The 12,950-nt window shown below is 44.4% G+C and overlaps 1 protein-coding gene across 5 annotated transcripts in view; it reads left to right on the top strand.

Moving 5' to 3' along the window:
• ANO1 (anoctamin 1) overlaps nucleotides 1–11,680 on the top strand; it is a 153,764-nt gene extending 142,084 nt beyond the window's left edge. For all 5 annotated transcript variants that reach the window (XM_044269758.1, XM_044269756.1, XM_044269757.1 and 2 more), the window contains 8 exons: nucleotides 1,500–1,557; nucleotides 1,966–2,066; nucleotides 2,147–2,292; nucleotides 2,578–2,730; nucleotides 5,326–5,378; nucleotides 7,499–7,683; nucleotides 7,777–7,882; nucleotides 9,210–11,680. In XM_044269758.1, coding sequence (XP_044125693.1) covers nucleotides 1,500–1,557; nucleotides 1,966–2,066; nucleotides 2,147–2,292; nucleotides 2,578–2,730; nucleotides 5,326–5,378; nucleotides 7,499–7,683; nucleotides 7,777–7,882; nucleotides 9,210–9,473 — 1,066 coding nt within the window. In that variant the 3' untranslated portion in view covers nucleotides 9,474–11,680. The remainder of the gene's footprint in view (nucleotides 1–1,499; nucleotides 1,558–1,965; nucleotides 2,067–2,146; nucleotides 2,293–2,577; nucleotides 2,731–5,325; nucleotides 5,379–7,498; nucleotides 7,684–7,776; nucleotides 7,883–9,209) is intronic.
• The last annotated feature ends 1,270 nt before the right edge of the window (nucleotides 11,681–12,950 follow it).

Below are 12,950 nucleotides of genomic sequence, written 5' to 3'. Positions count from 1 at the left end.
AAAAAGATGGACAGGAACATTTAGTCTGGATGGCATACAGGAGGTATGGTGCACCAGCAAAACCCTATAAATACTTGCCGCTGCTGTTCGGCTCTGCACATTGCAGTGCTCGGCCGAATACTGCGGGTGCTCGAGTACAATTTAATACAATTAAAGTCAATGGGAGACCCGAGCATCAAACCATACACCCCCTGCTCTGAAGAAGAGAGGGTGTCTGGTTCACAAAAAAAGGTTAGAAATTGATGGAAACTGCATCAAAATGGTTTGGAAACAGCATGAAGAGGATGGCTGAATGCGTCTTGGACTCCTATTATCTATGACATACAATAGATAGGTATATGGAAGCCAACAATCTATCCATGAGACAGATTACAGTCAGCATACTTTACAATGGCTGCCTTGTGCACTATGAGACATTCCAAACCAGCTCTCATCTGACTGAGAGCCAGTAAGCCTCAAAGTTGCTTGACATCTGTTGGATGGCTTGGGTGGACTTGCGCACCTAGATCAATATCATTAGGGTGACAAAAAGTTTTCTCATTGTTCTAACAAAATATTTAATAACCTTTCTATACAGTTTTGTCATGTAAAAACGAATTTGCATAAACATGGGCATATGGGAAAGACATGCAAATGAGCAGAATCTGCCTTGTTTTTTAGCTGAAAAACAATTTGCATGGAAAATTTGCAATCTACACTACTCATGAACAGCGGCATCTATTGGTTTCATAGTCTTGTCATAAGACTATGAAACCAATAGATGGCGCTGTTCATCCTGTTGGGGCGCTAGTAAGTGGGGCACCCTGCTCAACTAGCCAGATGGATTAGGACAGTTATTCGCCTGGCTTACATCTCTTATGGAAGTTTTCCTGAGAGCACATGTTACTCGTGCAGTCTCTACCGCTTGGGCTGAAAGGGCTAATGTTTCTATTGAACAAATCTGTAAGGTTGCCACGTGGTCTTCTCCTTCTACCTTCGCTATTGGCTTCAACTGAATCCTGTCTCTGATCTTCTATTTGGGAAAAAAGTCTAGAAGTGGTTACTCACCCTTAAGGAAGTGGTTTTCTCTGTAATCTCTCTCTGTGGTGCTGTTGTGGGGGGAAGGGGAAAAATGGTGATTACACTCACCGGTAATCTGATTTTCCAGACCCCACGACAGCTCCCTTCCTTATTCCCTCCCTGGTGTTCGCGGTTCTTGGTTAAGTTTGGTGCTGTCGTGGGGTCTGGAAAATCCGATTACCGGGGAGTGTAATCATAATTTTTCTCAGGCACATATGAACATGGGACCAACACAAATGCCTTCAGCTGCCAAGTGCACATGTAACAGGTCAGCCAGTGTCATAGGTACAAAACTGCTGACAGCTGCCCTTTAAGTATTCTCTACCTAAGTGTTTGGTGTTCCTGTATTTTACGTGTGTCGGCTACATTCTCTTCTTATCTTACCCAAATGGAGGTAAAAGACCTAAAGGAAACTTTTTTTTTTTCCCTCTGATTGTTAGGTTTGTTGGCCGCCCAGGAGACTACGTCTATATTTTTGGCTCCTTTAGAATGGAAGAGGTATGTGCCCCCAGAAATCTACACTCTTTTTGTACTGCATAGAGCAGGGATCAGCAACCCCGCAATCTACAACTCCCAGCATGCACACCTATTTGGATGTTCTTGTAACTCTCATAGACGTGAAAGGAGGATTCTGGGAGTTGTAGTTTCAGAACAGCTGGAGTGCTGGAGGTTGCTGATCCTTGGCATAGAAGAGTCAATAGCTGTTGAGCAGATTGGATCAGGTATGCGCGACAGCTCGAGTGAAATGGCATTGCACAGACAGCTGGTCTGGTCACGTGGCATCAGCTGAACCTTGCATGCCTTGGCACTGAAGCCACCAAGTGTTACACTGGTTCAATTATGCATTTAGTAGAAGGCGTATATTCTGCATTAGTGTCTATGTAATCATCTGCATGTTCTTTACAGTGCGCCCCTGGTGGTTGTTTAATGGAACTGTGCATCCAGTTGAGCATCATCATGTTGGGGAAGCAGCTGATCCAGAACAATCTTTTCGAGATAGGCATCCCGTGAGTGCACTGGTATCTGATATAAAATCTGTAGGTGTAGTCCACCCCTTATATTCAACGCCTGATACTTCTCCTTCTAGGAAGTTGAAGAAGCTGATCAGATATTTAAAGTCCAGAAGACAGACCTACATGGATCATGATGACCATGTGAAGAGAAAACAACGTTATGAATTGGATTATGACCTGGAACCTTTTGCTGGACTTACTCCAGAGTATATGGAAATGAGTATGTGAGATAGCTGCCATCATTCCAAATTTACCTCAAAGGAGTTGTCCAAGAATAGAAAATGATGGCTGTCTTCTTCCAGAAGTGGTCTCACACCTATCCATGGGGTTGCTTTTTCATATTGCAGCTTGGGTCCATAAGGCTGAGCTGCAATACCACATAGAACAGGTGTGATGCAAAATTTTGGAAGACCGCATGTTCTTCTAATTTTGACAACTCCTTGACTCCCATCCCCCCCAGTCCTCCAGATTATATCCATCTATTTACTGTCTCCTTTCTCTGTAGTCATCCAGTTTGGATTCGTCACCTTGTTTGTTGCCTCCTTCCCTTTGGCTCCTTTGTTTGCCTTGCTGAACAACATCATCGAAATAAGACTGGACGCCAAGAAATTCGTCACCGAGCTCAGACGACCGGTGGCTGTCAGAGCAAAGGACATTGGTAAGAACAATGGCCTGGTGAGGGACATCTACTAAAGTGTTTTTTTATACCACAATAGTGGTGTAAAAAAGGCATAAATTGTGGCACACGCCATAATTTGCAGATTTTCAAGATTCTCATCACTTTATAAAAGGGGATGGGGCATTCCGTGGCCCACCGGATTTACTATAACTTGTGCCAGGATCTGACGTAAGTTATAGCTGAAGTATGTGCCAGCCACTGGCTAGCGTAGACTTCAGTTTCTGTTCAGCATTTCACTCCGGTTCAGAGGGATCAAGACTGGTGTATGGGAATGCTTTTTTTTCATTAGCATATGTCAGCAGGGGTGGTCTGGCCATAGACCCTACAGGGAAATTTCCCGGTGGGCCGATGCCCAGGGGGCTGCCTGAGGTGTCCTCGTGGGTGCTGGCTGGGTGCATAAAGATCTGTTGCTCTAAGAATTAATGCTAGGAGCATCAGGTACTTATACTGTGGCAGTATTTTGTGCTGCACTGTGGTATTTGCTTCTACTGAGGCAGTATATTGTGCTGCACTCAGGGGTGCACCTAGCCTTTCTGCTGTCTGAGGCGAAAACTACCCCTCCCTCCCCAATACCAATTTCTTAACCTAACCACTTCCCTTCAGCTGCCCCTACCTGGTGCTGCCTGAGGTGATCGCCTCATTGGTGGTGCACCCCTGGCTGCACTGTGCTACTTCCTTCTCCTGGGGTGGAGTTTTCTGCAGCACTAGTTTTGGAGGCCCCACCTACTTCTGTTGTCCCTGCCTTCTGTCAGTTTGGACCCGCCTACAACAGGGGGAAGATTTATTTTATTTATTTATTTTTGGCAGGGCCACTTTACGTTCCCAGTCCACTCATGTGTGTCAGTAACCACCAGTCACACCCCAGCTGTCAGTTTTGCAGTGCAGGCAGTTTTTACACCCATGCTCATCGAAAACTGGCACCAATCAGTGATAATATTTGGGGTGCTTCTTCCAGAAACAGGGTCATAGCTATACGGGCGGGGGTAGATGTTGCAGTTGCACCTGAACCCTGGTGCACAAGAGGGCACAAAGACTCCTTTGCCAGACACTAATATTATAAATGGCACATGGTAGCTGGGGACCCTGGTAAAGATTTTGCAATGGGAAAAAGTTACGAAAAAAATAATAAAAAAATTGGCAAAAAAAAAGGATCTATTTTAACAAAAGAGAACTAAAGATCTCAAAATAGGTGCACCAGTTTTGTTATTGACAGGCACTGTATTAGTGCAACATAGTGGCCTGTATGTCTGACAGCCATAACGTGGTGCCAGGAGGAGACGTGGGTCTATAGTATGCCACTAGAAAGTATTATGTAGTGTGTGTGGGTTTTTTTTTTTACCCAATTTGGAGAAATGTCATAAAAAGTCAAAAAGACCCGACTGGCTGGAGAAACATGATAGCCAGACAAGGCGCCAAGCAGCGAGCAGGACAATGATTAGCCGGCAGATCTCTGTTTTATCTGTGCCGTTGAGTTGAGACTGGTGCCCATCCTGGAGATGGCACAAGCATGTTGATGACAATGCTAGGGGTGGCTATTTTATGGAGATGCTGTAGCTACTGTTTTCATTGCAGCATCACTTGTACCCGTCCCCCTTTTTTTTTTTGCTCTTCCTAAAGTTGGAGGAATGCATTACCCCCCTCCGGCTCTTTAGCAACCCCATTCAGATGACTGGAATCAGATTTTCCATTTCTGCAACAAAATCTTCATTTGAATCCAGCTGGAAACTGTAAAGCAAGATATGCAGGAGAACGTTCCTGTCTGTCGGCCTCTGACATGGAGTAAACTACACGCAGCATTTTACATAACTTGCACCCGTGGCTATTAATAAGGTGTAACGTTATCAGGCAGGATCTCGTTCTGCAAGTTCATCTTTGGTTCTCCAGGATCTGCTGTGTTTGATCAAACCTAGCTTTCGTCAGTGGTGTTATAGAGACCTTCTAGTAACTCCTCTTTCTCCAGACTTTGCCACATAAGGTCTGGCAATATGTCTTGACTCGATACAAGGGCCTACTGTAGGTTTTCTTCTCCATTCCAGCATCAGACAGAGGTCTACCACTAGGTGAAAGGAAGACACTTTGAACTACCCAACCAAAATGTAACCTGTATTGATGTGATCATGCAATTATTACTAAAAAATCTAACAGCACTTTTGCTACTCTGAGCATGATACAAGCTTGTAAAGTGTTTTTTCTTTCCATCAGTATTGGTTTAAAAGTCTGTGCTGACGAAATGTATACTATGTGGTTTAGAATCTGCTTAAACATGATAAAAATGATGAAAGTCGTGCCGCCTGCAGCCACCACTAGAGGGAGCTTTAGGTGTTTGCTACATAGCTTCATAGCTGCATAGCTTCAAACCGTATGCAATAAACACTTGAGCTCCCCCTAGTGGTGGAAGCTGGAAGCCAGAATTGTATCATTTGGGATTTGGAGCTCTATATGAGAAAATCTGAGCTATGTACATGTGGGTCTTAGGAATAAGTTGATGTTTTATTTTGTATGGAAATAATATTCAATAAAAAGGAATAAGTTGATGTAGCTGAGATTGGTAATTGCTGCACTGTTTCTTTGCAGGCATTTGGTATAATATTCTGCGAGGCATTGGGAAGCTTGCAGTTATAATAAACGTAAGTGATGTCACGTCAAGTAAAAATATTTGTCAAAGTTGGTGCACATGCAATGTACCAGTTACAGTAAAGCGGTTTTCCGATTTTCTAGATATTGATGACCTATTCTTAGGATTTACTTGAATGGGATCTGAGCTGCAGTACCCAACACGTCCAGTACATAGTGGACAGAGCTGTCTGCTTCTGGCTTGGTCTACTTTGTTGCTTCTGGTGCTTGCAGCTGCAGAGGACAGCTAATTGGTGAGGGTGTTGGTTGCCATACACCCTCAAATCTGATACTGATGACCTAGAGTGAGGACAGGTTATCAAGATCTTGAACAGGATAACTCCTCTAAATTGCAAAGATAATCTGATGTGCCCCTTCCCGGGGTAGCAATGATTCTAGTGTCAACTTGCAAACCTAGTTCACAATTTTATGCCCAGGGCTAAATTATGCCATGGGCAAAAGGGGCACCATGCTGTCCACACCTCAAGTTTTATCATAGCACCACCTGTGGTGGTATTGAGGATACATATAGAAATATGCATATATGCATGAGCACTACTGCTGGATTGTTAAAATGTTCACTCTTTGCAGGGGCGTAGCTATAGGGGGTGCAGAGGTAGCAGTCGCTACCGGGCCCAGGAGCCTGAGGGGGCCCAAATACCCTTGTGCTGCATAAGAAGACACACAAAGCACTGAGGGAAGGGGGGCCCCAAGTCTAACTCTTGCACCAGGGCCCATGAGCCTTTAGCTACGCCCCTGACTCTTTGGCAGTATTATGGAGGTGCTGGAGCAGTATTACATTCCATGTTCCCAAAAGACCTTGCTCTGGACACAATGCCTTTATCCTAAGGACATGCAGGTTTTTATTCACTGACTGCACACACACATGCTGGGGTATTGAAACACACAGTATCTCACGAAGGTAATTAGCATGTTCTAAACAACAGACTAGTGCAATCTGTCCATATTGGGGCATCCAGTTACTAATCAGAAATAGGAGTCCCATGGTTTCTACATGAAGCATGTCCTCTTGAAGTCTCCTCTTTCTCTAGACGTTCATAAATATCCCAATATCGCTTTCAGGTGTTCCCATACCACAGATACATTTTCATAGCCAAAGACGCCATCTGTGCTGCTACCCCCTGATATATGTAGTGACCGGGTTTCAGGTGGCCCCGGCACTACACTGGGTCCCCGGACACCGTTGAGGTGGCACCAGGTGTTGCTGATCTCCGGAGGGGATGGTATGGCACTCCAATAGGAAATGAGTCTAGAGAGTCAGGGTCTTCAGTAAACTAGTGTGCTTCTTTACTGGAGTAACTCAAGAGCAAACCAATACGGGCAGTGCACTCCAGAGAAGTCACTCCAGTGTACTACCTGGGAGAAGAAGTTTTTTGTGCTGAGGAAAGCTCTTGGCTAACTCTCAGAAGGTCTGGTGTCTCAGGGTCTGTGGCTGGGCCTATGGTTAAAGGGCTGTTGACCATGGGTCACTGTGTGAAGATGAATTGGCAGGTCTTTCCAGGATTTGTATATTGATGGCCTATCCACAGGTTGGGCCATCAATATCTGATCGACGGGGGTCTGATTTGCAATGTAGCTTACAACAAGTTATACTAAACTTGTCAGGACTTTGGAGACGCTGCGCTTCTCCTGCTAAACCCTGCCTTTTTTTGAAAAATGATGAGCGAGGCAGAAAATCACAAAATGCACAAACACTTAACATTTTTGAACAGTCATACATCCTATGATAAATCTCCCCAATGTTTTCTGGAGCATTTCCGAATCAAACATAGCTATTTGTAACCAGGGAGCTTGTCGGCATCTACTGTGGTCATGGTTTGGGCAGCCCGACAGGCTCTACAGTGGGGAATTTATGGGCTGAGATTTCCTTTTTACCTAAAACAGCATGAATCTAAGTCGCCTGATTACTGGTTGGTTCCATGGCGTTCACTTTTTATTGCTTCCATCTAAATCTTAAAGGGCTTGTCCACTTTGGATCTCCCACCCACATGCTGATCATAGAGTTTCATGTTGCTGGGACCTTCAGAGATCAGTTGCAATCTACTTGTGTGCAAGTGTTTTAATTTACCTTCAACCATTTGAATAATGCATCTCATTTGTCATTACCACTCAGGCCTTTGTGATCTCATTCACCTCTGACTTCATTCCACGCCTCGTGTACCTGTACATGTACAGTCCAGACGGCACCATGCATGGCTTTCTCAACAACACACTTGCCTACTTTAATGTCAGTGACTTTAAACCTGGTACCGCGCCAAACATTGACCAGGACATAGGATACCCGGTGGAGATCTGCAGGTAGCCATGCTGTGACCCTTGCTATGTTCTGTCTCCTCTGCCCTCCCTGTGCGCCAGATGCATCTTACTGAACGGCGATCTTTTCTTCTCCAGGTACAAAGATTACAGGGAAGTTCCATGGTCTGAGAATAAATACGATATCACAAAGGAATTCTGGGCCGTTTTGGCTGCAAGATTGGCCTTTGTCATTGTTTTTCAGGTAGGTTTGAGACATAGCAGATTCATTGTTTTCCTGGTATGATTCCAGCAAAAATGTGTTATTTGTGATTTTTTTTAATTACATTTTTTTTTTAAACTAGTACTTTGGTAAGTAGTCTGTCTGCTGCAGGTGCAATGCTATATATTTTTTATATATATTTTTTGTCCAAATAGTCCCCTCAATTGCACCGCCATGCACCCAATATGCTAATTAATGCAAACGGTATAGAGGGGAGGAGTCCTGAGCTCTCGTCAGTGGACATCTCCTTCTCTCTGACTGTGACGCTGTCCAACCGCCCCACAGCCAGGGAGACGTTGAGCTGTTCTTGTGAGATTTGGTACATGCACATAACTTGGCTAAGACAGCCAGTGTTGACTGTTGGTTGTCTATACACAACCATTTGGGATGCACAGTACATCAGGAAATAAGTTATTTTAACATTAAAGGGTTTCTGTCACCTGAAAAATGGGTATTAACCTGGCTAATGTCAGCTGAACATAACTATGTTAGTGCCATCTCCCTGCCTGAAGCCTTTATTGAGAAAAACTAACTTTTATAATATGTTAATTAGCCTCTAGGAGCAGGGGGGGGGGGGCGTTGCACCTGCTCCTAGAGGCTCCGTTTGCCCACCTCTTTTTATGCCTTTCTTCTCTTGATTGACAGGGCCAGGACCAGGGCAGCGCTGCTCTCCTCCCGCCGGCCCTGTCTGCAGTGTAAATCTCGCGCCGTGCAGTATTCGGCGCAGGCGCAGTGGGGGAAGGACGCTCAGTGGCTGCTGGCTTTCCTCACTGCGCCTGCGCGGGATACTGAACGGCGCAAGATTTACACTGCAGACACGGCTGGCGGGAGGAGAGCAGCGCTGCCCTGGTCCTGGCCCTGTCAATCAAGAGAAGAAAGGCGTGAAAAGAGGTGGGCAAACGGAGCCTCTAGGAGCAGGTGCAACGCCCCCCCCCCCCCGCCCCTGCTCCTGCTCCTAGAGGCGAATTAGCATATTATAAAAGTTAGTTTTTCTCAATAAAGGCTTCAGGCAGTGAGATGGCACTAATATAGTTATGTTCAGCTGACATTAGCATATCGCTAATGTCAGCCAGCTTAATACCCATTTTTCAGGTGACCAAAACCCTTTAAATCACAACATTTGACTTCTTGAAAGACAAACTTTTAGCAATGATGCGCTGGCTTCACTGCGCAAGCAGGTCCTCCATATATAAGCAGATAAGAGTAAAAAAAAAAGTTTTTTTAATTGATGGGACAACCCCCTTAAAAATGAATTTTTTGGACACTGTGTGACAATATCTCATCTCACTTCGCTCTTCTTCGGTTGCAGAATCTGGTCATGTTCATGAGCGACTTTGTCGACTGGATAATCCCAGACATTCCCAAGGACATCAGTGAACAGATCCACAGGGAGAAAGTCTTAATGGTTGAGGTGTTCTTGAAGGAAGAGCAGGGAAAATTGCAAATGCTGGAAACCTGGAAGGAACACCATGATAAGAAAAAAGTTGAAAACTGCAACAACCAAAGCCCTAGTCGCTCCCGCTGCAACACAGGGAGCACAACCTCAGCGTACTCTCAGCGTGTGGACGTGTAGAATAAATCATCTGGGGGACACGTTGTTTGGGCATTCATTCCACTGACAGGAAGGTCATCCATGGTTTGACTCTTGAGCATTTACCAGCTCTTGTCTGTGCACCCCATCTTGGCTCCCGGCTCGTGTGGCCAGAGGACCACGCTCCTTGGGGACGAGCAGTGCAGCAGGGGATTTCCTGACCGGCTTGATGACTTCAGTGTCGCCACTGGCATCTGCATGTTGTACAGTAGCAGTAGAATGTATTTCCTCTGTCTTGGGTATATTGTGCCTTCTGGCTGGGTCACTTGCGGAACATTTTCAGCTTTCTTTGCAGAGACTTGCAGACTTTTATTTTAAGTTAGACTTGGATGGGACTTCACGGATCTCTGACGGACAGCTCGTTGCTGACATTCCTCCTGAGTAATCTGTGAATCTGGCGGAGTCTCCTAAAAAAAATATATATATATTTGATAAGACTCTTGGAGTTCTCCTTTTTTTAGCCAAATTTGACATTGTCCTTGGTGAGATGCTCGTTTTGTGGCACCCAATTCTATGGAGAAGCATTTCCTTAATGTTCTGGACTGGCACGTATCCTTCAGCACTACAGGGGTGAAGCTCGCAGAGATGATATTTTTTTTAGACACTACCTATGCAATGTAAAGACGCCCCTTTTTCTTTATGTGAAACTTTTATAATCTATTTATTGATTCAAAGTTTATTGTCAAACTGATCTATTCCTGTTTGTCAACTACCATTTACGAAGACGATCGTCCCTGGTTTAACCTATGATGTGCTATGGATTGTGAGGCGCCTCTTGTGGTTAGTGCTTCCTGGTAGCTTCTGAGGTTTATTTCTAGGAAATATGGGTAACATTTTGTAATAATTAGTATTCCTATTGCTTTTGTAAGCGGTTCTCAGTCCATCCCTGAGGTGGTAATGCATGTGTTCCAGAATGTCTTGAAGGTCACCCGTTGACTCTAAGGGAAAACTTTCTGTGAGCCTATCGCATACATAGTGAGCCGAATTATCTATCATCATCTACTATACCAGGCCACGAAACCTCTTGTACATCACTGGAGGATGGCCAAAACTTTGGTTCCATCCACTCAATGGCTGCCCCACCACCTGCAGATTAGGAGTACACATTACATATACTGTATTGTCCAGAACTTCAAGGTCCCCAAAAACAGTATAAAAAACCTACAGTTCTGATGGTCTCCTCCCTGGAGTTTCATCCAAGGGTTTTGAGGATCTCTAATGAAGAGCAGCTGTATAGCTGGCTATACAGGGCTATACCATACATTTCGGCCACCTAGTTAGATGCGTAGAGTAGATATGGCAAGGTCTCAAGGGATTTTTTTGGGTCCCTGGCAGCAGACGGTGCCCTTCGTCCTTGTATTGTTCTCCCCAGTCTTTGTCTTCCCATAGTTGGATCTCCTTATATTCAACATTTAGATCGGGTAGGGGTGGTATGAAAAGTGGTAATGTTATGCAGAATAAATGACCTCTCAATAGTATATAAAAAATAAAAATCGCATTAATTTACTAATCATCCAGAGTTTCCATTGGATCTCCATTACATCTGAAGAATGTCTCAAGCCTGGACCACAAAAGCATGGTTGTCTCCTGTCCATAGGTTGTACGTGGTATTGCTGCTTGGTCCTGTTCACATTTGTAGGAGCTTAGCTGCCATACCAGACACAACCCATAGACCGGTGTGGTGCTGTTTGTAGAAGAAAGCAGACATGTTTTTGTAGTTTGGAGGTATGGATTGACTGGGCAAGATCCTCCGGTTGTATAGTGAATGTAAACCAGTAGCAGTACAGTTGGTGTCCAGAAGACTCCATACCATAATGCAATGGTGGATCTCCAGAAGAACAATCCTACCACTCTAAGGTTTTGGGACGCTCTTCGTGGTCCTTATCCTTGGGACCTAACTCCTGGTGCTCACACCGTCCAGTGTCCTCTAAACCACGACATTCCTGTATAATTGTGTAACCACCGGCCATGTACACCTATGACTGCTGTGGGAGAAGGATGGCATCGCATAAGCATGAATGTAAATGATTACTGACCTTCTGTATAAAGCAAGGTGGCACGTTGTCATTAGTCAAGTTCCTTAAGTGTTGAGTGTGCGTGTTTTTTTTTTAAAGAAAGGTTGTAAATCTATATAAATCTATTCTAGAAAATTATTTCGATCCTATTCATAATAAAGTAAATATACAATTCTACTAGAATACGTCTGCTGCTCCTCTTCTTTCTGGAGAAATGGACCCTGTAGGGAAGGCAAAAGAGGCGATGGGTTCTATAGGGAGACCCTGTGCTGTGGGAACTATAGACCGAGACCAAGCAATTGCTGTTGGGTCCTTGGGTCAAAGAGGACCTGTCCCCTCTCCTGACATGTCTGCGTTATTAAAGGGGTTGTATAACTTCAGTAAGTGACATTTATCATGTGGAGAAAACTAATACAAAGCACTTACTAATGTATTGTGATTGTCCATATTGCTTCCTTTGCTGGCTAGATGAATTTTTCCATCACATTATACACTGCTCATTTCCATGGTTACAGACCACCCTGCAATCCATCAGTGGTGGTCGTGCTAGCACACTATAGGAAAAAGCGCCAGCCTGTCTGGTGGCCGAGACCGTGGGAGCTCCTATAGTGTGCAAGCACGACCACCACTGATGGATTGCAGGGTGGTCTGTAACCATGGAAATGAGCAGTGTATAATGTGATGGAAAAATTCATCTAGCCAGCAAAGGAAGCAATATGGACAATCACAATACATTAGTAATTGCCTTATATTAACTTTCTCTACATGATAAATGTCACTTACTGAAGTGAGAGAACCGCTTTAACTACTTGTATTTCCCATGTAATAACCATTCTGGAGCCTCTATTCTTATGACTCTATGTTCTGCAATTCCTCTATTATTTCTGTTACAAGTTTACAAATTGCCATCAGTCTGTAGTAAAGGTACTGTTGGGTGTTACCAATTGTCTGTACCTTTACTGCAAGCTGCTGGCCATGCAGTCATAAACTTTTAGTAGAAATAATAGAGGAACAGCACAACATAGAGCAATAAGGATAGATGCTCCAGAATTGTTTTTACATGGCGAATGCAAGTAGTTACTAAAACGGACATGTCAGGAGAGGGGACAGGTCCTCTTTAAAGTTCCACACCCATCTTTGCTAACATTGTAAGCCCTATAGGGAGAGCATATTCTCACCACCCAAAAAAGGTTAGTCAGGGTTAGTATAACGTGGCTTCTCCCTTCCAAAGCAGCGCCGCCCCTGTCCATAGGTTGGGTCTGGTATTGCAACTCTGTTCCAATCACTTTAATAGAACTGAGCTGCAATACCAGATGCAAACCACAGACTGGTCAGATGGGGCTTATGAAAGAAAGCAGCCATTTTTTTTTTTTTTTTTTAAAGTGGGCACAGTCAAACTGGGATGGGCCCCGTCTCATGGGTTGTCTCTATGGTACATGCACCC

The sequence above is a fragment of the Bufo gargarizans genome, chromosome 10 (genome assembly GCF_014858855.1).
Source record: "Bufo gargarizans isolate SCDJY-AF-19 chromosome 10, ASM1485885v1, whole genome shotgun sequence".
Lineage (NCBI taxonomy): Eukaryota > Metazoa > Chordata > Amphibia > Anura > Bufonidae > Bufo > Bufo gargarizans.
The sequence above is the reverse complement of the archived record's forward strand: the minus strand, read 5'-3'. Positions and strand labels throughout refer to the sequence as shown.